Source organism: Penicillium verhagenii (assembly GCF_028828195.1).
Source record: "Penicillium verhagenii strain IBT 33310 chromosome Unknown utg000006l_segment0_segment0, whole genome shotgun sequence".
Classification (NCBI taxonomy): Eukaryota; Fungi; Ascomycota; class Eurotiomycetes; order Eurotiales; family Aspergillaceae; genus Penicillium; species Penicillium verhagenii.
The window spans coordinates 307,910-333,638 of record NW_026643170.1 but is presented as its reverse complement, the minus strand read 5'-3'; the positions used below and the strand labels follow the sequence as shown (position 1 = coordinate 333,638).

Sequence of the window (25,729 nt, the reverse complement as noted above, 5' to 3'; positions counted from 1 at the left end):
AATACAATGTACATGGTGAACTGGCTAAATGGCTTCCAACCTCTTACATACAAGTGGATATCCATAATCCCTGGCTATATCTAACGGGCTTCTTCCTTCTAAATCCCCCAAACTGGGGTCGATGCCGACAGCCTCCAACAAGGCATTCACATTCTCCAGGAATCCCATTGCAGCAGCCTTGTAAAGCGCCGTCTCGCCATTCTGATCCCTCGCATTCAAATTGGCCCTCCGTGTCCCTGTTACTAGACTATTAATCACACTTCCATTGCCTTCTCTCGTTGCAGCTTCACTCAATGGCGTAGTCCCATGAACATCCGCTAATTCCAGATCCACTCTCTCGCTCTCCATCAACACATTGACAACAGCCACCCGTCCTTGCTTAGCTGCCACAAAAAGAGGCGTCTGGTGTTGCCACCCATCTCGCAAATTAGGATCTGTTCTCTCCCAGCTCAGCAGAAACCGCACAATGTCAATCTGCTCCCTTTCCGCCGCTATCGAAAATGCTCCCCGTCCATACCCACGATCTCCGCCATTGGGATCCAGCTTTTCTCCAAAGAACTGCACAAGATACTGCACAATCTCCAGCTGCCCCATAATCGCCGCATAGAAAAACACATGTTGTACATGGCTTTCCTGGTTATGACCATCAAGAATAAGTCTCAAATGCGCCGCGAATAATAGATCCACATCCCGCTCTGCATCTCGTTCTCGACTTGCCTTCGACAACGCTGTCGCACCATGCCGATTCTGCAATCTGGGATCTGCGTGTCCACTCCCGACTAATAAGGAAACGGTCTCCCAGTCGGAGATATGGGCTGCGGTCAGTAGTGCCGTATCCCCGTTCTTATCCTCCAAATTAACGTCCACGCGCTCGTCTCTTATTAGCGCACGGACAATATGTCGATGACCCTGCTTTGCGGCCCAGGAAATTGGAGGGCGGAGATATTTCCTATCCCGTGCGTTTGGGTTGAAATTTATGTCGTCGATTTCTAGCAGGAGGTATAGTACATCACTGCTGCCGTAGTAGGCTGCAAGGAGGAGTGGGGTGCAGCCTTTCATGTTTTTATCAAAATCCGACGCGATTTGGGGATCTGCGCCTGCGAATAGGGACTTCTTTGCTGTTGAGAGCTGATTGTGTTTTGCGGACCAGTGGAGGGCCGTGCTGTTTTGATGGACATCCAGGCGATATAGCGTTTTTGTAAGGAGGCTGTAGAATGTGCTATTTGTGCGGCAGAGAGCGCTGAGGTCTGATGTCTTCGAGAGGAAAGAAGATGTATGGATTAAGAGTTCCTTTGGGAGATCCATGAGAGAAGGTTCATATTGTTCGGCCATGGTGCCGGTTGTATAATGTTGATATAGGGGTTATCGGAACGGGTCGCATTTGGGTGGTTTCTTTGTTAACCTCATCAAGGCTTATGGTTGCGGGAAGTTTGAAGGGGGGTTTCCAGAGATTTTATATGAAGCCTTTAAGATTTGTGCGGGGAGTTGAGGCTTTTTGATGTGCGGGTATTCAGCCCCATCTTTTGACGAGGTGAAGAGAGGATTCTGGTATGACGACATTGGGAGAGTGAGATGTCCCTAACGAGTCCCACGTACATAAGTCACCCTCTGTTACTCCCAGTGGCTGACGGGGGGCTTAGTGGCCGTGGTTTCAGTGGGGACTCCACATAATTGTCTTCCGTATATTAATGAACCTATAAAGAAAGATTCCTGTCACTCTTAGGGCGTAAAGTGACTAAGGTCTTAGAAAAAAGACCAGAATGCGGGGCGCATGTCTTACTATGGTCCGCGATTAGACGATAAGATAACGTGATAAGAGTTTCCATGGCGACGATCCTCAGTGCACTTCGCATTCTGACATTTCCACTTCTTCGTTACTTTGGAATTAGCCCAAAATGCTGTCTCCTCGTAAACGCGATTTCGGATCCCCCAGATCTCCTCGGACTATAGCTCCATTAAATGGTCTCTTCAAAGAGAACGCATGGCACTGCAACTGTCCAGCCCGTGAGCGAGCTATCAGATTTCAAGTGAAGAAAGAAGGGCCAAATAAGGGCCGGTGGTGTAAGAACACCCCATACTGCTTGCTCTTTGATTCCATGCTAATTTTATTGGCCTCAGTCTACACATGTCAGAAACTACCGAATCAGCGGTGCAAGTTCTTCCTATGGAACGAAGACGCGGAGGTCCGTGAGAAGACCGTTCTCATGGCCAACACCGACTCAGAAATAGACCTCCGATCTCAACATTCCTTTAATACACCTCAAACTCCGACCAAGTCCACCCAATACTCTAACGGTTTACTCACCCCACAAACCGAGCGCAAAATACTGGACTTGCCGCCGTTCCAGTCTGCCCCTAAACCCAGCCCGGTTTCGATGACACCAAAAGCCCGGATGATGGCCGAAGATACCGATGAATTTGGCTGGGACCTCGACTCAGATGACAATGCTGAACTCGCACAAGCAAGTCAGTGCGCTGAAGAGTCCTTCATATCACAACCCGACTTCTATGGCGCCACCTCCCCGAACAAAGCACCCCGCACCCCGCAAAGGACGTCCCCAGGCAAGCGCAAGCTTTCTGAATATGCATTTGACAAGGGAAACTCCACCTCTGGCTCTCCAGTCATTGCGACGCCCGGTTCTTCATTCTCATCTCGAGTTCCGCCTGCATCGGCTGAGATGTGTCTGACGCCCACACCCAGGAGATACCGGGATGAAGATGTACTGAGTGTCGACTCGCGATCTAACACCTCTAGTCTGGCCAAGGATCTTCTGGCGATCTTGGAGAAACACGACGCGGTTATTCCCAACAAGGCACGAGATGAGCTTATTTCGCGTATCAATCTTGAAGACTCGAGGTTCAAGGGCGCGGTTCGCGCGAGGGATATGCTTAGGGTAGCAATGAAGGCGAAGGATAAAGAGATTTTGGAGCTCAAGGAAAAGAACACGAACTTGAAAGCTCAGGGCCAAATGGATCAGAGCATGATCAATTCTTTCAGACGCTGATGCTGGCTTTTTTGCCCCTACGATCTGTTCTTTCCGGCTTCAATTTGTGGCAGCGAAATCTTGTGACTTATGACGATACCACGACCCTGTTGCGTTGTATGACATTTTAGCATAGTGAATAAATTATATCCTGACACCTGGAATATACAAATATGATTTCCAAACGAAGAAACAAGCATTTAAGCCTCGAAGCATGCTATAGACCTTAAAAAATCGTCATAAATATTATAGATCCTTCTACCCAATCACCGCCCGAGCCAGACAGCCGCACCTCACGTGCCCCGATAAGGAAATAAATGCTACTATCGAACGCCCGACATTATTCCACCGCACGCCAGCCCCGACATCCCCAATTGTGCACAGGCCACTTTCTCCGAGTCCTTTCAATGGAGCCTTCCACCGACGAGCGCCAGCAGGGTTCCCGCGACCTCCCCGTCATGTTCCGACCACCCGTCAACCGCGCAATGCGCACCCTCGACCGGTCGTTTTTCCGCAAGACTATTCCGATCAGCGCAGCCAAGTTCTTCAAGAACTCAGAGATCTCGAAGGTGCGCCAGGAGCTTCACAAGGCACGGGATTTGCTGGCAGGTCCGCGTATCAACGTTGTGCGCGATCTGAAGGAGCAGGATGGGGTGAAGAAAGCGCTTTTGCTGCGGGCGGACTTGAAGGCCGATGGTGGGTTGGGTTCCATTCGCTGTGATTTGGGGGTCGCGTTGGTGCGCGGCGCGGCCTGGATTTTTTGGGGATGATGCTGATTCTCGTTTTCTATTTCACAGATAAGACGACTTGGGGTCCGACTGTTACTGCGCTTGTTGAGAAGGGAAACGTTGATGTGACACCTTATGACTTGGTTTTGGATTATGACTACTGGTCTTACTGTATGGAACGACCTTTGATATTTCCGTTGACTCATATACAAGATCTGGCAGCTAACTTCTTTCACTTCCAGTTGAGATCATTAACGCTATCTTGCCTGAACAAGAGATGCAAGAGATCCCTCAAGGGTTCACTCAGGTGGGGCACGTTGGTATGTTTCTGCCCGATGCGCCAAAGACGATTTCTTCGATTCTTCAATACTAACGGGACATAGCACACCTCAACCTTCGCGAACAATTCTTCCCTTATAAGTATCTTATTGCCGAGATCCTGAGAGATAAAAACCCTTCCATTCGTACCGTCATCAACAAGCTCGAGGATGTCGGCTCTAAAAGCCAGTTCCGCACATTCCCATTCGAGGTCCTTGTCGGCGAGAACGACTTGAACGTCATCCAGCACGAGCAAGAATGCGAGTTCCGATTCGACTACGCCCGTGTGTATTGGAACAGTCGCCTAGAGACCGAGCACCGCCGGCTTGTTGAGAAGTTCAAGCCGGGTCAGATGGTCTGCGACGTCATGGCTGGCGTTGGACCTTTCGCCGTCCCTGCGGGCAAGAAGAAGATCTTCGTTTGGGGCAATGACTTGAACCCGCACGGATACGAGGTGATGCAGGATGCGGTCACGCGGAACAAAGTTCAAGACTTTGTGACACCCTTCAACTCAGATGGTCGGGATTTCATCAAGTCCTCGGCCAAGGCTCTATTGGAAGCCGAACCGGTCACTGTCACTATCCGGCCCAAGGTCAAGCGCAGCGATAAGCAGCGTAAGGATGGAGAGGGCCAGGTGGCGCCCGTGGTCCCAACCGAGGTGTATACCCGCCCGTCCATTGTGGACCACTACGTGATGAACCTGCCCGCGAATGCCATTGAATTTGTCGATGCTTACCAGGGTGTTTACGCTGGCCACGAGTCGCTTTTTGCTCCCAACACCTCTCAGCTTCTCCCCATGGTTCACGTCTACTGTTTCTCGGGCCACTCTGCAAACGAGGTGGACGATCACATCGATATCTGCGAGCGGCTGTCTAAATACATTGGGTATACCATCACTCACGAGGACCGAGTTGGTGGAGCTGGCAATGCAGCCATCGAGTTGGCCATTCATAATGTCCGTCTGGTCAGTCCGAACAAGCAGATGTTCTGTGCTAGTTTCCGTCTGCCGGCAGAGGTTGCTTTCCGGAAGGTGTAGAACTGTTGGAGCTAAAATTTGCATGAACGGCGTTCCAGAGACGTGAAAAAGTATATATAGACATTTGAAAGAATCGATAGATACCCTACTCACTTTAAGCTTTGTAAAATCCTGCGCCTTTTAAGCACTGTATCCTTACATAATATGCCCAGCGACTGAAGTCGGAGATTCTGTGGACTACTACTGTGTAGTACCAGATCAGTAACTGGGAGTATAAATAGTACGCTATGCCTGATCGAGAATATCACGGTGAGGTATTCACCGCCTTCATCTGCCGGCAGGAAACCTGTGAAGTTTCGCGGTTCGGCTCTCGAAGATGAATAGCCTCAACGTCTCATCTTGTATCCTGTCGCCATCTCCCAATCCCTATTTCTTACGATCTACGAAAAGCTGCATAATAATTCCATCTCATCATCATGAGCATCCAACTACCTCCCCCAACACACCGCCAGCGCGTCCTGCCGCAAGGCGAACTTGAAGCCGCGTCGACCCTGAAGCTGGGAGCGGACCAACACACGCACACACTCTCCCTATCCGAAGCCCGACTAGTCATTCACAAGGTGTTGGAGAACAAGCGACGCGGTGGAAATAAATACGAGGAGCCGGAGTATGTCACGAAACTCCGAAGCTCGGACCGGACTTGAAAAAGAACGGGAATATGCTGATGCGGGGTGGATCTGTTTAGGAATCTGACCAAGACTCTGGACTACTTGGATGTGTTTGCCCGATTCAAGGATGAAGAGAACATTAAGGCCGTGGAGCGATTGTTGAACTCGCATACGGAGCTGGAGATGTTTGAGCGGTCACAGCTGGGTGAGTGATACAATTCCCTTTCCCCACTCGGTCATATCATACAACACAGACACAAACACATATACATATATATATATACCCACATACATATTTATATGTCTCAATGTGGTGGGTTATGTACACCTGGGCCTTGGGGCTAATCTTTACGGGTGTAGGAAGTCTGTGCTGTGATAATGCGGAGGAAGCCAAGTCCCTGATCCCCAGTCTTCAGAACAAGATCTCGGATGCGGACTTGCAAGAGTTGCTGGATGAGTTGACCAAGTTGCGCAACTTTACTGAGTAAAGTCCTTTCAAATGTTTGGATCAAGTTCAATAAGTCAAAGGGACTTCAAGGTTGCAGATCCATGCAAGGGAGCGGTTTACCATTAGGTAAGAGATCGGAGGACAGTTGACCGTTTGAGCCAATCTAAAAATTGAGCCACAAAAAGAAATGCATAGGGAATGGCGTTGGGCATGGGAGGATTTCCGGGCTCTGTAATAGACTTTTTGAGCATTTTCCGATGGAAATATCCCTTAATAGTGAGAATTGTTACAAATCAAAACTTTTTAGTGTACGCCCTTGGAACCCCGGAGTAGGGAGCACTAACTCCGTTGGTTTTAGGTTTCATGAGTTGCCACCCGGCTCAGTGTTTTAGAGAGTAAGAGAGAGAGTAAGAGAGCACATGCTGACTCGTTTTTATTGTGGGGCATGAGTTAAGCTCTGTAAATCAAGATCAAGTTCAAGGCAGTTCAAGAGAGCAGTTTCCGTCCCCATACTTTTGCGCTTCGGTGATTGGTTCCTCTCCCGACCGTTATCCTGCGTTGATGATTGGTGGGGAGATCTTGTTGCTTAAAAAGAAGCCCAGTGATTGGATTAAGGGGGATTAATGAGGATTTAGGGGGACTCTGGGGGCAAAAAAAGAAGAACAAAAGTTCTTTTCCCTCTTTTCCCTCTTCTCCCTCTTCTCCAGTTTCCAATCCCTGAATATACACTGTAAAGAAAACCTATCAGATCATCGAGCCCATATCGAATTACTAAGAGATGACATGAATCATATGTTACCAAGGCAGCTGAGCAAGGAGGATTCACTCAGTACGTAATAAAGATGGAGGCTCGTTTGGGGGATCCAATCAGGGAAGCGGGTCTTATCTCTGACAATTTCCAAGTCATAATTGGCATTTTATTAGTCTTTAATTCCCATCCAAACGGAAATTCTCTTACGAGAGCAAAAAGGCGATCGTCTGGGTCAAGTCGGGAGTACCATACGGCTTCGTTCTATATCGATGTCATCATGTTCCCTTAGTTTTCCTTTTTTTTTCTTTTTCTAACAATTCAACTACTGCTTTATTCAACCTGCCTCTTTCTCTTTGTCCAGAGGAATGACGGAGCGTACAATCCGACATCTCATCCTATTACAGTCTCTGGCGGGTTCATCAGCTTGAATTTGATTATAACTTATACTGGCCCCAGGAGCTTTATAGGTTGATCAAGAGATAAAAAAAAAAGAGAACATTTGAAAGATAACGTCTGGGAATCTTCTTTACTTGATAAGGAAATTACTCTATCGCGTGTGTTGTTCTCTCTCTTACTCTTTGCCTTATCTATATACATTCCTTTCTTAACGAATAACAGCTAATGATTTTCAATTCCAGTCCCCAATTATATTACCCCAATATATCGAATCTCCGGATTTTTTCCTCTTTGCGGAGATTCTCTTTGGGGGTTTTGTGTCGTTATCCTTTACGTGACGATAACCAAATCGCTATCAATTATCTTTTTTTTTTCTCTATCTCCCGATTGCCTTGTATCTGACTACATTTTTTTTGCCCTTTTTTCACTTATCTTGATCCGGGTTATTCCCTTCCTATGGCTACCGTCACCATTCAGCCTTCGACGGCTAGCCCGGTTGCTTCACCTTATACCCAAAGCCATCATTCCCCGGAACTACGGCGCCGACCCCAGACCTCCACTCCCAACCTTTCTCCATCTCCTGTCAATTCCACTCTACCCCGTCTTTCGGCTCGGGATGGAGCCAGTTGTGACGCTTGTCTCCGTAGAAAGAGTCGTTGCGCTATGAATGATATGGTCAACAAATGCTACTCGTGCGACTTCCATCGCCAGGATTGCACTTTTACCTTAACCGCTGGAGACGGCCCCACCAAGAAGAGGAAGCTGTCCGATTCGGTCCGGGACGATTCTGCCAAACGGTATGCCGATTGATATTCTTCCTATCCCAGAAAAGAAACTCGAAAAAAAAAAGAGAGAAGATGATGCAGAAAAAGAAAAGAAAAAACCAAAGAGAAGAAAAAGAGTCATGTAGTGGAGATCCTTTGATATACTGACTCATTCACACCCTAGCCCTTCTACCGTTCAGTCAACCCAGTCTTCAGAGGAAGTTGCTCGCCCGGGCCATTGTCACGCCATGATCCGCCCAGGCTTCTTTAACCAAACCACCCAACATATTGGCCTGACCACCGAGCTAGAACCAGCACTATTGGAATTCTTACCCTTGGACGAATACGACGAGTTCTCTGTTTCCGCTTCTCGCATTCGAAGATGCGCTGACGACCACACTTTCATGCGCGTCGTCAATACCGTCCCCATCGGTGACTCGCAGGCCGTGTCACTCGATGCCATCGAGAGCCTGGTTGCTCCGTATGGCTCCACCCTGGTTGAGAAGTTTTTCGAACATGTGCACCCGTCCTTCCCCATTTTGATGGAGGATGCCTTCCGTCAATCATATCGAGAACGTCGCCAACTATCACCCTTGCTTTTGGCAGCCGTTTATGTATTGACCTTGAAGTTTGTGGATGTCGGAGCATCCTCCCAGACAGCTCGACGACCGGATTCCGCTCGTCTGGAGAGTGCGGCTTTGAAATTGCTTTTGGACTCACTACCATTCCCCAGTATCTCAACTATTCAGGCTGGTTTGCTATTGACACAGAAGTCGACACTAGCCACCTCATCCCTGAACGGTCAGCTCGTGACCGCCGGGTTTGAGCTGGGTCTGCACCAAGACTGCTCGAACTGGCGTATGAAGGCGTGGGAGAAGGGCCTGCGGAAACGACTGGCTTGGGCTCTATACATGCAGGACAAATGGTCCGCGCTCGTGCACGGCCGCCCCTCGCACATTTTCGCATTCAACTGGACCGTCAAAGATCTTGTGGAGCAGGACTTCTCAGATGCCTTCCTGTCCGGTACCCACTCCGCCCACGACGAAGCAGCCGTCGGACACGGTCCCCTCCTCTTCTGCCACATGGTAGCTCTGACAACCATTCTCTCCGACATTCTCGACCGCTTTTACACCCTCCAGTCCGCAGAGGACTTCCACGCCGCAGGAAACCAGCGCACACGCATCATCCTGGAAAAGGCCAAACCAGCCCAGATCCGGCTGAAGGATTGGTTCTCTTCACTTCCAGCCGCGCTGAAGATGGAATCAGGCAACGGCGAGCTAGTGGAGACAATCACAGATGAAAACGCCCGCAACGGCGCCCTCCACCTCGCGTACTTCGCCACCGAAATCACCCTCCACCGCTGCATCGTCCGTTCCCTCGCCACGGACGGCTCAGACTCCTACCTCGCTCACATCTGCCGCTCTGCGGCCAAGACTCGGCTTATTTCCGCCATGGACTTTGTCAACCGGCTCCGCCCTGCACACCTGCGCTCATTCTGGCCCGCTTCCGCACGCACCAGTTTCTCGCTGATCGGGTCCTTTGGCATGTTGCTGCGTATTACTGCGCCGACGACGGAGGAATCTGAGTTTTACCGTCTCCGCCTGTGCGAGTACCGGTGGACACTGAGCGTTAGCCATAAGAACGCCGAGTTTATGGGCTTTGCACTGGAGAGCTTGGATAATGCTACTGCGCTTGATAAACACGTTCCGGTGAAGCCTTCAATCGCTGAGCTTATGGCTTCGAGCAAGCAGGCTACCTCTCGTTTGCCGCCTATGCATGCTGCGACTTATGATGAGGCTATGGGTGATCCTGATGGCATTCCCGGCGGAACGGGCGCTTCGTCGTCTGTTATCTCTGGCTTGGCTTCACCTGCTACATCTGTCAGTGACATGGATGAGAATGACTCGCCTATGATCTGACCTTGACACATACATCCCCTATCACCTACCACATGCATACTTCCTCTCGCCTCTCTACTTCTTGACCTCCCACACACACACACCCACCTCTTCATACCCCCCTCACCTCCTATTTCACGACATATTCCCCCGGCGTTCCCCAAACGGAATCCCAGTTTGAATGAAGCGAATCCCTGATTATTATTTGACATTTGATTTGAATGAATTTGCTATTGCATGTACCGCCCAACGAAAAGGCATCTGGCATGATGGATACGTTGATTTCTCTTGCTTTGACCCTTTTACTTTACCCTCTACTCGCTGGACTTGAGTTTCCCGGATCGGAAACAAATCGGATATTGGCCTGGACGGATTGATCGATTCTATGTTTATAGACCCCTCCTAGCCGGGACACATAGATCGGCTGAAATGAATTATGATTGAACATTAAATAATGCTTGCTATCCCTCCTGATGGATCAGGCTTCCCCATATACATACTTGAATCTCGTACAACAAGACCTTCTAGGCAGCCCAACCTTCTAAAAGAGCGAAAACTCCTGCCCCCCAAACGCAAAGTCCTCCAGAATAGACGGATCCACCAAATTAGCCAGCATCTCCGCCCGTGTCCGTTCATCCCGCTGCTGCTGCTGCGAATCCTGACTAAACAACGAGAAAAAGAAATCTTCGTCATCCGGCCCCACCCCGCCCTGTCCCTGCTCCGCCAGAAGCGAAGAACCCGCATCGAACGAAAGCCGCGGCAAAGCGAAATCGCCCGCTTTGCTACCACCGCCACCCAGCATATCCGCAGACGCAGACGCAGATACGAGCGGATGAGAGCTAGAATGAGACGCGAGGGACGGCGTGTGGAGATTCTCCAGCCCGGATGGATACTGCGTATGTGGTTGGTGCGCTTGCGTAGAGCCGGACGCCGACGGAGTAGCTGCAGCTGCAGCTGTACCTATACCTATACCTATACCCATACCCATACCCTGCCGCCTCCGTGCGAGACAAGCACGCGCCACCTCGAGCACCTCGCGTAGCATCTCGGCACAGCGGCGCGCAACGATGATATCGTCCATGGACGAGAAGATTTCGAGCGATTTCTCGACGTCCTCGAGGAGTTCTTCGTCTGGTAGACCGGGGAAGTTGGAGAGGATGAGGTGCAGGAGGATCATGGAGCCGTAGAGGGCGTAGGTAGTGTTGTACCACCTTGGATTTTTAAAGTTAGCTAGGATCAAATCTGCTTTATACTATTTGCAACCTTGAAAGCTGGATGGGGTTGGATTGTTTTTTGGGTGGATTGGATTGGATTGGATTGGATATGTCTTACCACGTGCGGATGTAGATGCGGTGCATGAAAGACTCGTACTGCATTTTTATGCTCATGCGGGCTGCTTCGAGGCAGATGTGGAGGTGTTGTTGGAACTCGGCTGATTCGGCATTTGTGGTTGAGGCGACGAGGAAGGGCTTGTGGATTAGGATGCGGGTGTTGTAGTATCCTAGTAGGTATAATTAGGTCAAGCTTGGCCTGAGCTCTGGACTGATGTATCCAGGCATGGAAGAGGGAGGGAGGGAGGGAAAGATGGGACTGACTCAGTCTTAGCACGAGCTTTTGCTTGAAGGCCCATTCTGGGTCACTGAGCGGACGTGCGTCGAGGTTTAGGAATGCCGGGATGTTGGACTTCCACTCTTGAAGTCTTCTGTCGAGGCCCATTGCTAGACGGGATTTGTCGCTTAGAGAGCGTTGGGCTGAATGGTAGAGTTGGTGGGATGCTTCGGACATGATTTGTGCGAGGGATACCATGACTGGGATCATGGCGACGTCGTTGTCTTCGGCGTCGGGGTCAAGATCTCCGTAGTGAATCTGTGGCTTTGTTAGTACTGAGCCATATGTTGCATGAATGTTTCTTTTCTCCTTTCGCTTGCCTTCAATTTCGGAAGAGAGACTTGGTAGTAATTCAGCTCTTTCATGCTATCCAGGCGGCCTGATGAGCAGCACATTTCTCTGCAAAACGTTAGAAGCGTACAGAAACAGGTCTGACTACAAAGTCTCACATTTCGTGTGAATAGATACACCTTTTCGTAAATCAGTATTTGTAGAAACATCTTCGGTTCTCTTGCAGTACTTACCACCATGTGCGCTTCGCCTCCCGCCGCCGGCTAGGAGGCAGCGAAGACATGCTCGACGCAAGTCCAATGGCCGCAGCTGTCCGGACAGCCATGCCACTGTACATGTAACAGCTATGAGGCTGGAGGGAATTCTGGCGGAAAACGCTCTGTCACATGAATTAGCACTGAAAATACTATAACTCCCAAAACGCACATACCAAAAGGAACAACGCTTGAGCCGTCTCCAAACAACTACTCTCAAACAAATCACCGAGTGCTATCTTTGCGATTCCGAAATAGAATTTCGCAAAGTCGAGAGCTGAATAATAAGTCACCGGTACAACCCGCTCCGGATCGGCAGACTGCTGATAGAAATGATCCAGTAAAGCGGTCTCATTCGGGCTAGCATTGATGGCACCCAGCGCAACCACGGCAAAATACAGCCCTGCAAACTTGGTGGTACTGCGGAAAAGACCGGCTCGTCGGGAGATGGGCCATGCTTCGCGCTCGCATCGTCGCATGAAGGCACCTTTTGATAAGATCGGATGAATATAGTGCTTGTTTGTGAAGTAGCTGCCGATGAAGATTTTCTCGATTTCCGTTTGTGCTCCGTCTGTCAGTTGAGCAAATAGCGCGGGTAATCCACCATTTTCTTGTGCTATTTTCTTCTGGTTAGAGGTTTAGTTTGGAAAATAGCGCTGGAGTAGCTCACGGTTATTGATGGGTCCAGCTGCGCTCCCTGGTGCATTTGCCTTTGCGTAGGAGGAAGTTTTGTTGGGGCCACCTTCTGCACCATCGTAGGATTGTGGTGATGGGTGGCCAGTATAATCTGCATTATAGAGCAGGTTCACAATGGAGAGTTGCGACTTGCCAGGCGTGGATCTGTTCTCAGGTGATGATGGCTGTGGTCTGTTTGTCGTGATTCTTGGTGCAATATCCTGGCTGCCCACAGAATCACGACCCTCAGACTGATGCTGGGCCCTTGCAAAGAGGTTTCCAAGGAATGCCAAATTCGATGAATTTCCATAGAACTCAGTTCCCTTGGTATGGAGGTTGACTCCACTCAGACCATCTCTGCCTGCGGCATCACCAAGCTCCGACGATGCTGGGTGGGGTGTCAGTTTCTGGGTGTCGTGTCAATCTAAGATTGTCCACTTACATGATTCATCATCGTCGTCGTCGTGCTCAGTTGCTGTTGTTGGAGTCTCAGGGGTCGACCCGAGGGGGCCAGTCTGGTAGAAAGGCCGTGACATTTCTCGCATCCGTGAGATGGGGCAATCTGCGGCTCCGGATGTTGTTTGATTCAGATTTCGGTTCTCATGGTTGAAAGTACCCGAAGAGGTAGCACTTTGGGCTGGTCCAGCGCCTGGCCATGGCGAAGAGTGGATCACATTATCACGGCTGTCTAACTGTTAGAAGCATCTCTAAAAGCATCTCACTCGATTTTTGTCTCTCAATTTTCGACACAATAGCGGCGCTGGGGGTGCGTACTTTTCCTGTGGGGCTCTAGCAACGCGCTTCTTTTGAGAATGGGGCAATTTTGCAGTTCCCCTGCCTCCAGAGGTACGGTAGACACAGTTAAAAGAGTGATCTGAGCTTTGTCAGTTTGCGTTCCTTCAGGCGTGGGCCCGCCAAAAACAAAGACATACAAGCGCAATATGAGCACGGTTGAGCTTGATCACACTGAAGTAATCGTTAGCTCAAGGTAAAATTATTCAAGGAGTAGATATTTTATTAATACTTATGGATGGAATTGACCATCTAAAGAGAGAGGCAAACAAGAGACATACCTTAGTCTTTCGAGAACGGCAGGTTTCGCATGCACGCGACGCTCGCGGCAGACGTCGTTGCGATGGCAATCGTGGCTTAGCCTCAGAAGAGTCCATAATGTGGGATTCGCCGAGTTCTTTATCAGCAAAATTGGCCAATCTCCTCCCTCATATCAAGCGATGTTTGAGGAGAAAATGTTGCGGCGGGCAATAAGCGCAGAAAATCAAAGCATCCCGAGCGATTTGCCGAACTTCATCCGCCGCACTTTTTGAGCAGCGGTTTTGATATCCCATCGCGGGGAATCTGGGGATCTGGGGATATCAATGCATAGCCGGATCATTTCTTCTTTTATTTATTTTCTCCTATTTTTTTCCATGTCTCATTTATCGTCTTTCTCGAGCTCTAGAATTGGCATCGGCTCGGGACGCCGGGATATCGGGATCTACTTATACTACGGGCATGAATGTAAATTTGAATTATTCAATGATTTAATCCTTAACTCTACGTCTTGTCATTTTGAATTCGGCTAGTCGACATCCTTGTTCAAGTTTAAATAAATTAAAGGATTTCAAGGCGAGTTGAGGGTAAACGCTATGACATAGTACGTTCCGCCAGCTTCCGACGGAAGTCCCAATCCCGTCGGATCTTCCGGCGCAACAATACCCCAGATGTTGACTTTCCAGACCACTTTCCCGAGAGTCTATGAGATATTTCCGGGGCATATGGGCGTGTGGGGAATATGCACAAGCGCTGGAAGTCGGTTTGTATGGATTATATTGTTATATGTGTAATTGAAATCGGTGCTTGGACATTGAATTTCCGAGCACTTGAGATTGATGTATAAATTGACAGCCAATTTTCCCAATGGACATCATTTTGAAATAATATCAGATCAATTGTCATTTACATTCAAAACTGCTATGCCCGATTCAAGTCAAACAAATGATACCGGTGCTGCTGGGCTCAATGGCATCAGTGATCGCACCCGAGCAAAATGGGCAGCAGGCTCCCCAGAAGACATTGCAGCTCTATTGCCTCCAATGCTCGACTTGACCATCGAGAATATCACTGAAAATGTGATGCAAATTAACTCAATGTGCGACAATCCTCGTATGATGTATCTCATTACGAAGCTAGTCAAGGCCTCACATGACTACGTGCGAGATGTCAACCTGCAATTTGATGAGTGGGAGCAAGCCTGGCAGTTCCTCACGCGTGTAAGTACCTGCGTTCATGGTCATGAGATTTTATTCTCACGTCAGAATCAATAGGTTGGCCAGATATCAACCGATGTCCGTCACGAATTTGTCCTGTTGTCTGATATCCTGGGCATCTCGGCTCTGGTAGACGCATTGTCATACCCAGCGGTTCCAGGCGCGACGGAATCTTCGGTGTTGGGGCCCTTTCACGACGAAGAAGCACACTGTTTTGAAAATGGAGACTCAATTACTGCAGAGGGAACTCCAGGAGAGCCCACTATTGTACGTGGCGTTGTACGCGACGTAGATGGCAATCTTCTCCCCAAGGCCTTGATTGATGTTTGGGAAACCGACGGCAACGGGGTGTACGATCTTGAATACGATGGAAGTCAGGATCCTAATTGTCGTGGAAAGATCTTCACAGACTCTCGGGGTGGTTACCTTTTCAAATGTGTCAAGCCTGTCGCATACCCAATCTCCAATGATGGACCAGTCGGGGAGCTCCTGCGCAAGCTGAAGAGGCACTGGTACCGACCAGCGCATATGGTAAGGCTCTTGGCTATTTCTTTGGGTTTTTATTTTTTGTCAATTTGAACTCTGACGCTCGAAAATAGCACTTCATGATTATGCATCCCGACTACATGAAGTTAATCACGGCACTATACTCCCGCGACAGCAACTTTGTCGAAAGCGATACTGTTTTTGGTGTCAAAAAGAGCTTGATTGTCGACTATAGATGGTCCGAAGATTTGGAGATTGCCAAGCAGCACAATCTGGCTCCTATGAAGAGAAATATTGATGGACGGGAGTCCACGGGATTTTGGTTGCTGGAACAGGACTTTGTGCTGGTGAAGAAGAGCCCTCCAATTCCCCGTAAGGTTCATGATGACTGAAGCGGGAAATGGATATGGGCAGTCTATAACACTATAGGGATGGCTTAGATATACAAATTTTACCGAATCAAATACGTACCATCTCGTTTTTCATCGCCCATTTTGGTTGACTTCATTGCTGGCAGAGAAATAAAGTGGTTCCTGGTACTTTTTTTTTTTGTTTGTAAACTTGAAATCAAGCTTGGTATTTTGTATAAGGGCAAATTTGAAGCCATTCACAACCCATAGATCTTTCTTTTCAATGTTCAAGGCTTTATTGGATCTTCCTCTACTTCAAAATATTAGCCAAATCTTATTATTTTCGTCTGTTGAAAATACTATACTATCAAAGTTGCCTATGCGCTGTAGGTTCTCGTTCTCTGCTTCTCCTAGCCTCTGGACGGCACATCCGGCACAGAAAGAATCTTGAAATTCCGACGGATCTGCATCCGATTGGCTTGTGTTGCAACTCTCAGGTGCCCCACGTTCCATTGTCCGCTGTCCTGATCTCTTCCCTGCCGTTAGATTGCTAATAGAAACATACTAGTAGTTGTGGAACTTGTTCCCCGCATCTGTTTAGACCCGATAATCTTATCGCTCCGACGGATGATAACGGATAATCACGGCGATAACAAAGTGTATTGATATCGGTTATCGGAGGCTTGTTCATTGTACAAAGCAAGAGTTGGTATATAAAGAAGCGATTGTTATCTGTTGGGCAAGATGCTTTACTCATTATTCCTTCAAAGACCCCGTGGGAACCCTCAAACATTTGAACATCAATTCTTCCCTCGATCACATCGTCTGAAATCAACCCTTCACTTCGCCAGTCAACCAGAGTCCTTCTATAGTGACCAGTCCTTACCATGACCGAACATTGGGACCAGAATGCGCTACGCGCTCGCTTCTGCCACGCTCTCTCCGAAATGTATAAGAGTGAAGTCCCTCTATACGGAGATCTGGTCGACGTCGTTTGGGAAGCAGACGCAAAAGCAATCCAAGCGAGTCAAAACTTAAAAGGAAAACAGATTATCAACCCCGATGATGTTCTGCCTTCTCGACACCGAGTGGAAAGACATGGTGCCATTCGACTAGGAACACCCCAAGAACTCAGCACAGTCCGACGCATGTTTGCCGTCATGGGAATGTACCCAGTGGGATACTACGACTTGAGTCTCGCTGGATTCCCCATGCATGCCACCGCATTCCGACCCAAAACACACGATGCTCTTACAGAGCACCCATTTCGTGTCTTCACCACAGTGCTCAGAATGGATCTTTTAAAGGAAAGAACACGAGAACTGGCACACCAGGCACTTGCGAGGCGTAATATATTCACAGCGAGACTTCTCGAACTCCTGGACCTTGTGGATATGAAAGGATCCTTGACGCCAGCGGAGTACTCCGAGTTCATCACAAACGGCCTTGAGACTTTCCGATGGCATTCGAAAGCAACGGTCACACTGGAAGAATACCAGGTGCTCAAGGCTGAGCACCCTCTTATCGCAGATGTTGTCTCTTTCCCCAGCTCACATATCAACCACTTGACTCCTCGCACAATCGATATCGATCTAGTACAGCAACTCATGGTAGATCGTGGAATGCCCTTCAAGGAGCGGATCGAAGGACCTCCAAAACGGGAATGCCCCATCCTTCTGCGGCAGACAAGCTTTAAAGCCCTGGAAGAGACGGTCTACTTTAAAGATACATCGGCCGAATATGTGAAAGGGTCTCATACGGCTCGATTTGGCGAAGTAGAACAACGGGGCTACGCTTTGACTCGAAAGGGTCGTCAGCTCTATGACCGGATATTAGACCAAGTCAATGCGGAGGCAGCAAAGAACAAGATCCATGGCAACGACTACGAAGTGCTTCTGGAAGATCGTTTCAAGGCTTTCCCCGATAATCTGTCTGCCTTGCGCCAACACAATCTGGCATACTTTTGCTACCGGTTAACACCAATGGCCGAAAAACTGTCGAAAGATGGTGTCGATTCTTCTAGATTCGGAAGCCTTTCCGTACCTATTGATAACCTTTTGGAGGAGGGAATTTTGAGTTACGAGCCTCTCACTTATGAAGACTTCCTACCATTGTCTGCAGGGGGTATATTCAACTCCAACCTAGGAAATATCTCGCAGTCAAAACAACTCATAATGAGCGCCGAGCCTGATCTTGATGGTTTCCAGCGCTCACTGGGCTGCCTTATTGCTGATGAGTTCCATCTTTATGCCAAAATGCAGGCCAGCTCTTTAGAGCTTTGCAGAGAGCAGCTGGGATTGGAGACAATTGAAATTTGACAACATTCAACATCCCAGGCCTGCATGCTGGTCTTATGTACCTACTAACTAGTCTCCTGGTGTACTATCTCTTCCTAGATGCTTCTTTGCGAGATAGGAAGCGGTTTCATATAATTTAACTAATAACATTGGAATTCAGTACGCGTTCTTTCTGGAGGGAGCACGTTGAGTAGTATGTATAAGGATTATCAGGATTTTGGGATAAATTTTGAGAAGATTCAAAAGAAAAGATTGATATAAAATACAATGCATGCAAAGGATCAGCCAAATTCCATCTATCTGTACAAGTGTGCTGCAAAAATACCATCGCATCACATCTCAGCTGGACAAGTCACCAACAGCTATTGGTAATTTTCTGCTTCAAATCATGACCGAGCCTCAATTTGGGGAGAGTCCGCCGCATCTTCAATCACCACAGCACCCTCCTGCAACAGCTCCTCTGGGCTCTTCACCCGCACTTCCATAACTCGCATGGTAGTATAACGGTGTTTGCTCCGGGCCTGTTTTGTGTGTCTCTGTCTCCGCTTCGTCTTCTCCTTAATGCGCATCGGCTCGGACTCCACGCCAATGACGCGAACTCGGCACTCAAACAGTCGCTCGTCGATGTGGGGTGAGCCTTTCAGGGTGAAATCGCGAGAACCAAGCGCGGAAGCACGGTTAAAGCGCAAGATGTCACCGGTCTTCACCTTCGGCATAAGGAACGGCAGACGGATGTGATCGCCCTCAGTTAAGAGGAAAGGCCGGGCGTGCAGCTCAGCAGTGACATAGTGTGGCTTCTGGCCAACGAGGTGAGGAAGCTTCGACATGAGGGACTTGGTCACTTCGAGGGGAGAGTCGAATGTCGGAGCCACGGGCTGCTTTGCGAGGGGGATATCATCGCGTGCTTGGTAGAAGGGGTCGATGGAGGAGGACGCCTGGAAGCCCTGCTGGGTCTCTGGAACGGAGTCTTGTGCGCGGGGTGTGGCAGAAAGAGGTGATTCGGGGTGAAGAGATGAGGATGGAGTCTGGGATTGTTGTTGCGAGTTCCGGAGCCATGCTGTTTGGTGGAGGCAAGCTCGTTGCACAAGGGGAGTTGGTGAGGAGATCAAGGGCGCTGACAGGCGCAGATCGGAGGTGAAACTCCGCAGTACTGAGCGAGAGAACATGGCGACAAATTCCTTCCCGGTAAAAGACGAATTGCGGGAGAAATTGGAATCTTGGTGATCTGGGTTGCTAGAGCGGCTTCCTATTTCGAGAAAATCAGATGCTGCGCTTGTGGCCGCTTCGCCGACCGTATAGTCACGTGCAGACGCATTAGATTGAAGAAAGTGCTATATTACTAGTAGCCTTTCATTGTGCATAGATTTACATGCATTGGAGAATTCAAAAAACATTGAAGAAAATGAAATTTTATGCTCTCTGTTATTTGCCTTTAAATTGTACTTCGTTCGGATTTGTAACTGCTTGACTTATGAGTGCTCCAAAACCGATCCAATCCAATTGTTGATAAGGAAGTCACGTGTATCGCTATCTTTGCCGCCGAAACAACTTTTTCGGCTGCGATTAGATCTTGCAGACCAAACCCATCACTAACACCCCACCCTCTGAGCTCATTTTGTATTCATCATGGTACGTCCCTGAATCGATAAATACGGTCTCTGTGTGTTGGACAAGTCAGCTAACCAATTTTTTCACAAATATAGCCTCAGAACGAGTCCGTACCCTCCCCGCCAAGCACACCGATAAAACTCACCTAGCTAACACCTATTGAACAGATACATCGAGCGCTGGCAGAAGCTTCACGGTAAGCGTCTCGATCACGATGAGCGTGCCCGTAAGCGTCAGGCTCGTGAGGGCCACAAGGCCTCTTACGATGCCCAGAACCTCACTGGTCTGAGAGCCAAGCTGTACCAGCAGAAGCGCCACAAGGAGAAGATTCAGATGAAGAAGCGCATCAAGGAGCAGGAAGAGAAGAACGTCAAGTCCGCTGCGCCCGACGAGCCCTCCAAGACCCCTCTTCCTCAGTACCTGCTCGACCGTTCGCAGGCTACCAATGCCAAGGCCTTGTCCAGTGCTATCAAGGATAAGCGTTCCGAGAAGGCTGCTAAGTTTGCTGTTCCCCTGCCCAAGGTTAAGGGTATCAGTGAGGAGGAGATGTTCAAGGTTATCAACACCGGAAAGAAGACTCACAAGAAGTCGTGGAAGCGCATGATCACCAAGCCTACCTTTGTTGGTAACGACTTCACCCGTCGGCCTGTCAAGTACGAGCGATTCATTCGCCCTATGGGTCTGCGTTACAAGAAGGCCAATGTGACTCAGTATGTTTTCTCGCAGTTGTCGAATCTGGTGGTATGTTCAATGACGCTAACAATGGCTTTTTTCTTTCTTTATAGCCCCGAATTGGGTGTTACTGTCCAGCTCCCGATTCTTTCTGTCAAGAAGAACCCCTCCAACCCTCTATACACTCAACTTGGTGTCCTGACCAAGGGTACTATTATCGAAGTTAACGTCTCCGAATTGGGTCTCGTTACTACCACCGGTAAGGTTGTCTGGGGTAAATGGGCCCAGATTACCAATGTCCCCGAGAACGACGGCTGTGTCAATGCGTAAGTGATACCGGAACCTTTTACCCCCTTTGAGCAGTGTACTAAATGCTTTACCAGCGTTCTCCTTGTTTAAAATGGTCGCTCTTGAACAAGACCGGCATTCCTTTGTTCATCACTTCTGGCAGACAACTGTCTGTCTTCGATACCACCGTGTCCTGGGCACTACTATTGATTCTCGAGGTTTCATACGGTTGATGTAGACCATGCTATTACTCTGGTGTTTCTGGCGCATTTTTTAAATATCTGGTCTTTGAACGAAAAGTATTCTGCATGCTTTGGTTTTCCGTGATTTAAGTAGACCAAAAATAGTTACACATTCATGCATTTATTCGAGATATCAAGTTTTACGGTATCCAGATGTCTTCACGCTTACATTTTCCCCGCATGCATCCTTGGTAAGCTTGGAGCTTGTTTTTTCAAAAGCAAAATTTAAATTTAAAAAACAAAGTACATGAGGCTGTCAGTATGCTACGTATGGACCAATACAAAAGATTGAGATGATTGTCGATTAAACTTCGTATCCAAAAACGAAGCCAATGCATGTGTTTCAAGGTCCAATAAAAACGGTACCAAAGTTGGCACTGCAATGCAATAGGAAGAAGTATCCAAAGAATCATATACATGAGTAAAGATCCACGGGGTTCGCTGAATCGCTTAACTGGGGTGGTCATGATGGGAAACGGACGCCGAAAGGAACAGGGAAAAAAAAGCAGGTTGACAAAGTAGATAGCAGCCAGATCAGCTGCATCAGTTTTAAACAAACAGGAAAGAAGAAGAAAAAGCTCACATGAAACACCGGTCATAAAGTCGTTCTAGAAAAAACACAAAAACTAGCCACAAAGCCTGTGACCCAATAATGAAAACAAAGGAAATGATTACCGGTTAGGTGTGTCAATTATTTTCTTCTTCCAGGGCTGCTTTGATCTTCGCGAAGAATCCAGCAGGCCATGCAGCAAGCTCCTCATCTTTTGGAATGCCACGCGCTTTGCAGTGATGTACAACATTGGCGAGGATGCGACCAAGCATATCTTGAGTCACAGGGACGGCGCCCTCAAGTTGAGCATCCGGATGAAGGAATTGGTCTCGAGGGCCGAGCATTTCTTCGATAGTTGGTCGAAGAGTTTGGTCACGCTGCAGACAGCGTTTCAGTGTTCGAATAAGTCCAGGAGGCACCGTGACTCCACCGATACCATGAGCAGGGAAATCAATTTGTACACGAGGGTTCGGAATTGCCATGATGCGTTCATAGTACTTGGCGATCTTGGCAAATGGTGGCTGTCCATAGACCATCTTGTACAAAATGCAGCCCAGACTCCAAACATCACTGGGTTTTCCGAGTTTCATGACCTTGCCGACGCTTGCGGGCAGTCCAAGGGATGCGTTGGAGTCAACCAATGCTTCGGGGGACATGTAGTTGGGTGTTCCAACTTGTTGTTCTCGGTGAACGTTCACAGTGTGGTCTTGAATGGCGTTGGCAATACCAAAATCAATCAATTTCAAGCGTCCCTGTACCATAAGGAAGTTGGCCGGCTTCAAGTCGGAGTGGACAATGTTATGTTCATGAACAGCCTGTACGCACTCAAGCATCTCCTTCCAGTAAAATCGAGTGAAGTTGATATCGAAGACAGCATCTTCCGCATTGAGACGGTAAACAAGAATCTTCTCTAGATCAGATTCACCAATCTCCATGAGGACGCTGAGCGAATGTTTGTCAGAATTGAGTTCCCAATCGAACAAACGCACCACACGTTCAACGTTCTCCAACTTCTTCAGCAGGTCGATTTCACCCTTGTAGCCAGTGAGCGTCAGTGGGTCGACATCTTCCAGGTTGACTCGTTTTAGGGCGAAGATCTTGTAGTTTTCGGCCATCACGCGATATACACGAGAACTGCCACCACGGCCAATGCAATCAAGTCGAGTAAATTGCTTGTGATTGATGGTTACCTGTGTTCGCTTTTTCCGTGATTGTGATGTTGATGCACCACCAGTTGCAGTTGCCGTCTCGAGAACCGACATTTTTGGGGGTGGGGGTGCAGGTCGATGTGGTGTGTTATTACTTCTGGTAGCAAGAACCTTGCGGTGTGAGTTTCCTGCTGGTGTCTCGGCAACTTCTTTCTTTTCGGTTTCGTACATAGCTGATAACTTGTTGGGCTTATCCAGCACATTTAAGCCCTGTGGCTTCGCTCTTCTAAAAGTTGGCGGCGGATCATTTTCCTGATCCCTGACTGAGGGTAGATGGGGTAGGGGTGGGACTTTGAATGCGGGCTGCTCTCTTGCACTGGATTCCCTGGAGGATTGTTCCGATGATGCAGGTGTGGACTTGGACTGTGATCCATATGATTTTGGGGAAGATGGTCTGGAAAAAGGACCTTCATTCCGTTCTGTGGTTGCAGGTCGATCCGGCCGTCGCCAGTCATTATCCTGTGGGGGGCTTGGGTCCGCCCATGATACCTTTGGTGATGATGGCTTTGCAATGTCTTGGGGTTGTGATTCAAGATTATCGTAATCGGGTTCCGCGGTTTCCCTCAAATCGTCATTGAGATGATAGTTATCTTCATTATTCTCTTCACTCTGGCGACGCAACACTCCTCTTCGAGCAGGTCCGTTGAGAAAGGTTCCGGTAAGTCGCCCGACTCGCTTGACCCTCAATGAGCTCTGCGGGCCAAAATCCTCCAAGTTACGCCCTCGTAGAGCTGAGGCAGTGCCGAATCGCGCTGCAGGGTCATCCTCATAATGTGATTTTCGATCACTATCAGACCGATCCGCGCTGCCGTACTCATCACCCGAGTTGCGTTCTAAAGAGCGGTTCAGGGACGGCGACAAGGACGATGGGGACCTTGTATCGCTGCGCGATGCATTAATTCGAACGCTCCGAGGTCGTGGAGCGGGAGTTTTGAAATTATCGGGACGGCTTTGCGCTTCCGGTTCGGCAACATGGTTGTTGGATAGCGGAGAGCTTTCACGGGAGAACCTAGAGGCACCGCCGATGCGAACCACCCTTGGTGCCGGGCTACCATTAGAGCTTTCGTGTGGCGATGAGTTCCGTGGTGATTGGCTGTGTTGTCTCAAGCCGCCCATCGCAGCAACACGACGCTCATATGCTGCATGTCCTTGTTGAAGATGAGGCGAGGATCCTAAACCATCTCCGTCCAAAAGTGCTTTAACGGATGCGCTGAATTTTGGCTCTGGAACTTCATCATCAGAGCTATCACCGGAGTAGTGTCGGGACAGAGATGATTTTGACTCTGTGTGCTGGAAGGCTGGGGAGACCCGTCTGGAACCGGGACGTGAAACCGCGGATCGGGACACCGGTCGGGATGGTTGTTGATACAGGTTGCTGTTGTATGCGGACGAAAGGGAATTCGGGGAGGCCATGGCGACTAGCGCACTACATTGAAGTCGGGAATCAATGCAGCCCTCGGCGACCCGATGTTGTCGAATGTCGAATTATGGATGTTTGTTGTTCTCAAAACGGGAAAGTCCAATTAATCTGATGTTCCATCGCGAGTGGGCGCGCCAATCTAGGTCACGTGTCTACTGGTTGTCATGGTGATCACCACAACAAAGAATGTCTCGATGGGTGTGTTCCTTTCAATTTCTACCCTTAGCCCTTGGTATTTACAAGATAGCATAAATCAAGTGATGTGTGATATATGCATTTTTTATGGGGGGACTTTGTCATACCAAAATTTATAAATATCATCGTTGGCGAGTGTAAACATTTGAAAATGAAGAATCAATGGATGCACGCTCTACGTAGCGATCTATGTCTACACTTAGCCCTGGAGCTAGATACTAGTAGTTATTTGAACCCAATTTTCCTACTCAATTTCACATATCAGCCTCACACTATATTGTAATTTTCTTGCTCAATAACTCAATCAAAGGTAACCAGAAGCTAGTAATTCGCAATGTTTAACATTACATTTGAAGATCGACATCGATTATATATATGCACCTGTGTATGTATCAATGTATGCAAGGTTTAGCCCTGGAGCATCCAGATGTCAACACAGTTTTGACGGACTGGTTACATATACACAATATATTCCAACATTCTGCCCTAATGTCATTTCCATCAATTGATATCAAAATGTTTTAGCGCTCAACATTTGAAGACATATGTAGCTTGACTTGAGCCTTCAATTTACAAATACCTATCAATACTATCAATTGATGTAATTGCCCATGTCGATATCCCCAGGTCTGGCACAATTGATTGATATACATTCGAAGGAACCTTGCATGCGGAAGTTACAACTTTTTGAATCCTGAACCAGTTGACCTCACCTGGGCAGATGTGAGCCTTGAAAATATGGAGGTCCTAGTACATAACATTACATATGCCCAAGCGTACATACACAACTTCCAAGATGGATCCTGCACATGCACATGTGTATTCCAAACATTGAACTGATAACATTTCTATTGATTTGAGTAACCGCCTTATTGATCGGAACATTTGAAATTTTTATGAGGAAACATGGGCCTGTACAGGCAGGATACGTATGCACCAAGCCGAAATCTGATTATTGTCACCTCGACACTTGCACTTGGCAATATTGCAACTAGCTATTTCAAATGTTGAGTCCTAGGTCGACCACCTCCCGAGAGTTCCTAATCTCCGCTCATCTAATTTAGCTCAGGACGAAAGAGGTATTCCTACTAGGTACCATCGTGAAACTTGTGGAATAGACCTGCCTTTGTGAACACAGGCATGTGTGCAAGGCATCTATTCAAACAATGCTCACAGAATAGACCGACCTCGGGAGTCAGCAAGCCACAAATCATCCCGAGGCTCTTATAGATTTGCTGGTGCCGTAATTACTAGATATCCCTGCCAGGTGAGAACAATCAGCATCCAGATGTCGGGACGAGGCTCTTTCCTTTGTCGCAGAAGCGCCACATGCATCCAGACATGTGAGTTCCAAGGTTCCTTTGCAAAGATGAATACCTATTCAGCC

The 25,729-nt window shown here is 48.4% G+C and overlaps 11 protein-coding genes across 11 annotated transcripts; 7 read left to right on the top strand and 4 right to left on the bottom strand.

The window, feature by feature from the left end:
- Positions 1-24: 24 nt before the first annotated feature.
- Positions 25-1,332, bottom strand: N7466_005540 (ankyrin repeat domain-containing protein; the record flags this gene model as incomplete). Its single annotated transcript, XM_057164937.1, has 1 exon — positions 25-1,332. The coding sequence occupies one exon, from the start codon at positions 1,330-1,332 to the stop codon at positions 25-27; it is 1,308 nt and encodes a 435-aa protein (XP_057020536.1).
- Positions 1,333-1,895: 563 nt separating this feature from the next.
- Positions 1,896-3,005, top strand: N7466_005539 (uncharacterized protein; the record flags this gene model as incomplete). The annotated part of the gene is made up of 2 exons (XM_057164936.1): positions 1,896-2,061; positions 2,119-3,005. 2 exons carry the CDS (start codon positions 1,896-1,898, stop codon positions 3,003-3,005), a joined length of 1,053 nt encoding a protein of 350 aa, XP_057020535.1.
- Positions 3,006-3,391: 386 nt separating this feature from the next.
- trm5 (tRNA (guanine) methyltransferase) lies at positions 3,392-5,066 on the top strand (the record flags this gene model as incomplete). The annotated part of the gene is made up of 4 exons (XM_057164935.1): positions 3,392-3,680; positions 3,782-3,883; positions 3,955-4,032; positions 4,096-5,066. 4 exons carry the CDS (start codon positions 3,392-3,394, stop codon positions 5,064-5,066), a joined length of 1,440 nt encoding a protein of 479 aa, XP_057020534.1.
- A 416-nt stretch (positions 5,067-5,482) lies between these two features.
- N7466_005537 (DNA-directed RNA polymerase II subunit RPB4) lies at positions 5,483-6,162 on the top strand (the record flags this gene model as incomplete). The annotated part of the gene is made up of 3 exons (XM_057164934.1): positions 5,483-5,673; positions 5,752-5,879; positions 6,035-6,162. 3 exons carry the CDS (start codon positions 5,483-5,485, stop codon positions 6,160-6,162), a joined length of 447 nt encoding a protein of 148 aa, XP_057020533.1.
- A 1,563-nt stretch (positions 6,163-7,725) lies between these two features.
- Positions 7,726-9,952, top strand: N7466_005536 (putative C6 transcription factor (OTam); the record flags this gene model as incomplete). Its single annotated transcript, XM_057164933.1, has 2 exons — positions 7,726-8,066; positions 8,218-9,952. 2 exons carry the CDS (start codon positions 7,726-7,728, stop codon positions 9,950-9,952), a joined length of 2,076 nt encoding a protein of 691 aa, XP_057020532.1.
- Positions 9,953-10,472: 520 nt separating this feature from the next.
- On the bottom strand, positions 10,473-13,295 carry N7466_005535 (fungal specific transcription factor domain-containing protein; the record flags this gene model as incomplete). Its single annotated transcript, XM_057164932.1, has 7 exons — positions 10,473-11,142; positions 11,264-11,432; positions 11,527-11,879; positions 12,064-12,209; positions 12,261-12,655; positions 12,755-13,147; positions 13,202-13,295. 7 exons carry the CDS (start codon positions 13,293-13,295, stop codon positions 10,473-10,475), a joined length of 2,220 nt encoding a protein of 739 aa, XP_057020531.1.
- A 1,437-nt stretch (positions 13,296-14,732) lies between these two features.
- On the top strand, positions 14,733-15,883 carry N7466_005534 (uncharacterized protein; the record flags this gene model as incomplete). Its single annotated transcript, XM_057164931.1, has 3 exons — positions 14,733-15,029; positions 15,084-15,557; positions 15,626-15,883. Coding segments are annotated over 3 exons (1,029 nt in total), but the record flags the coding sequence as incomplete, so codon positions are not given.
- An 866-nt stretch (positions 15,884-16,749) lies between these two features.
- Positions 16,750-18,180, top strand: N7466_005533 (VOC family protein; the record flags this gene model as incomplete). Its single annotated transcript, XM_057164930.1, has 1 exon — positions 16,750-18,180. The coding sequence occupies one exon, from the start codon at positions 16,750-16,752 to the stop codon at positions 18,178-18,180; it is 1,431 nt and encodes a 476-aa protein (XP_057020529.1).
- A 365-nt stretch (positions 18,181-18,545) lies between these two features.
- N7466_005532 (mitochondrial 54S ribosomal protein bL21m) lies at positions 18,546-19,325 on the bottom strand (the record flags this gene model as incomplete). Its single annotated transcript, XM_057164929.1, has 1 exon — positions 18,546-19,325. One exon carries the CDS (start codon positions 19,323-19,325, stop codon positions 18,546-18,548), a length of 780 nt encoding a protein of 259 aa, XP_057020528.1.
- Positions 19,326-19,785: 460 nt separating this feature from the next.
- On the top strand, positions 19,786-20,838 carry N7466_005531 (rRNA-processing protein NSA2; the record flags this gene model as incomplete). The annotated part of the gene is made up of 5 exons (XM_057164928.1): positions 19,786-19,788; positions 19,863-19,873; positions 19,935-20,477; positions 20,553-20,765; positions 20,823-20,838. 5 exons carry the CDS (start codon positions 19,786-19,788, stop codon positions 20,836-20,838), a joined length of 786 nt encoding a protein of 261 aa, XP_057020527.1.
- An 818-nt stretch (positions 20,839-21,656) lies between these two features.
- N7466_005530 (serine/threonine/tyrosine protein kinase MPS1) lies at positions 21,657-24,140 on the bottom strand (the record flags this gene model as incomplete). Its single annotated transcript, XM_057164927.1, has 1 exon — positions 21,657-24,140. One exon carries the CDS (start codon positions 24,138-24,140, stop codon positions 21,657-21,659), a length of 2,484 nt encoding a protein of 827 aa, XP_057020526.1.
- Between the last annotated feature and the right edge of the window lie 1,589 nt (positions 24,141-25,729).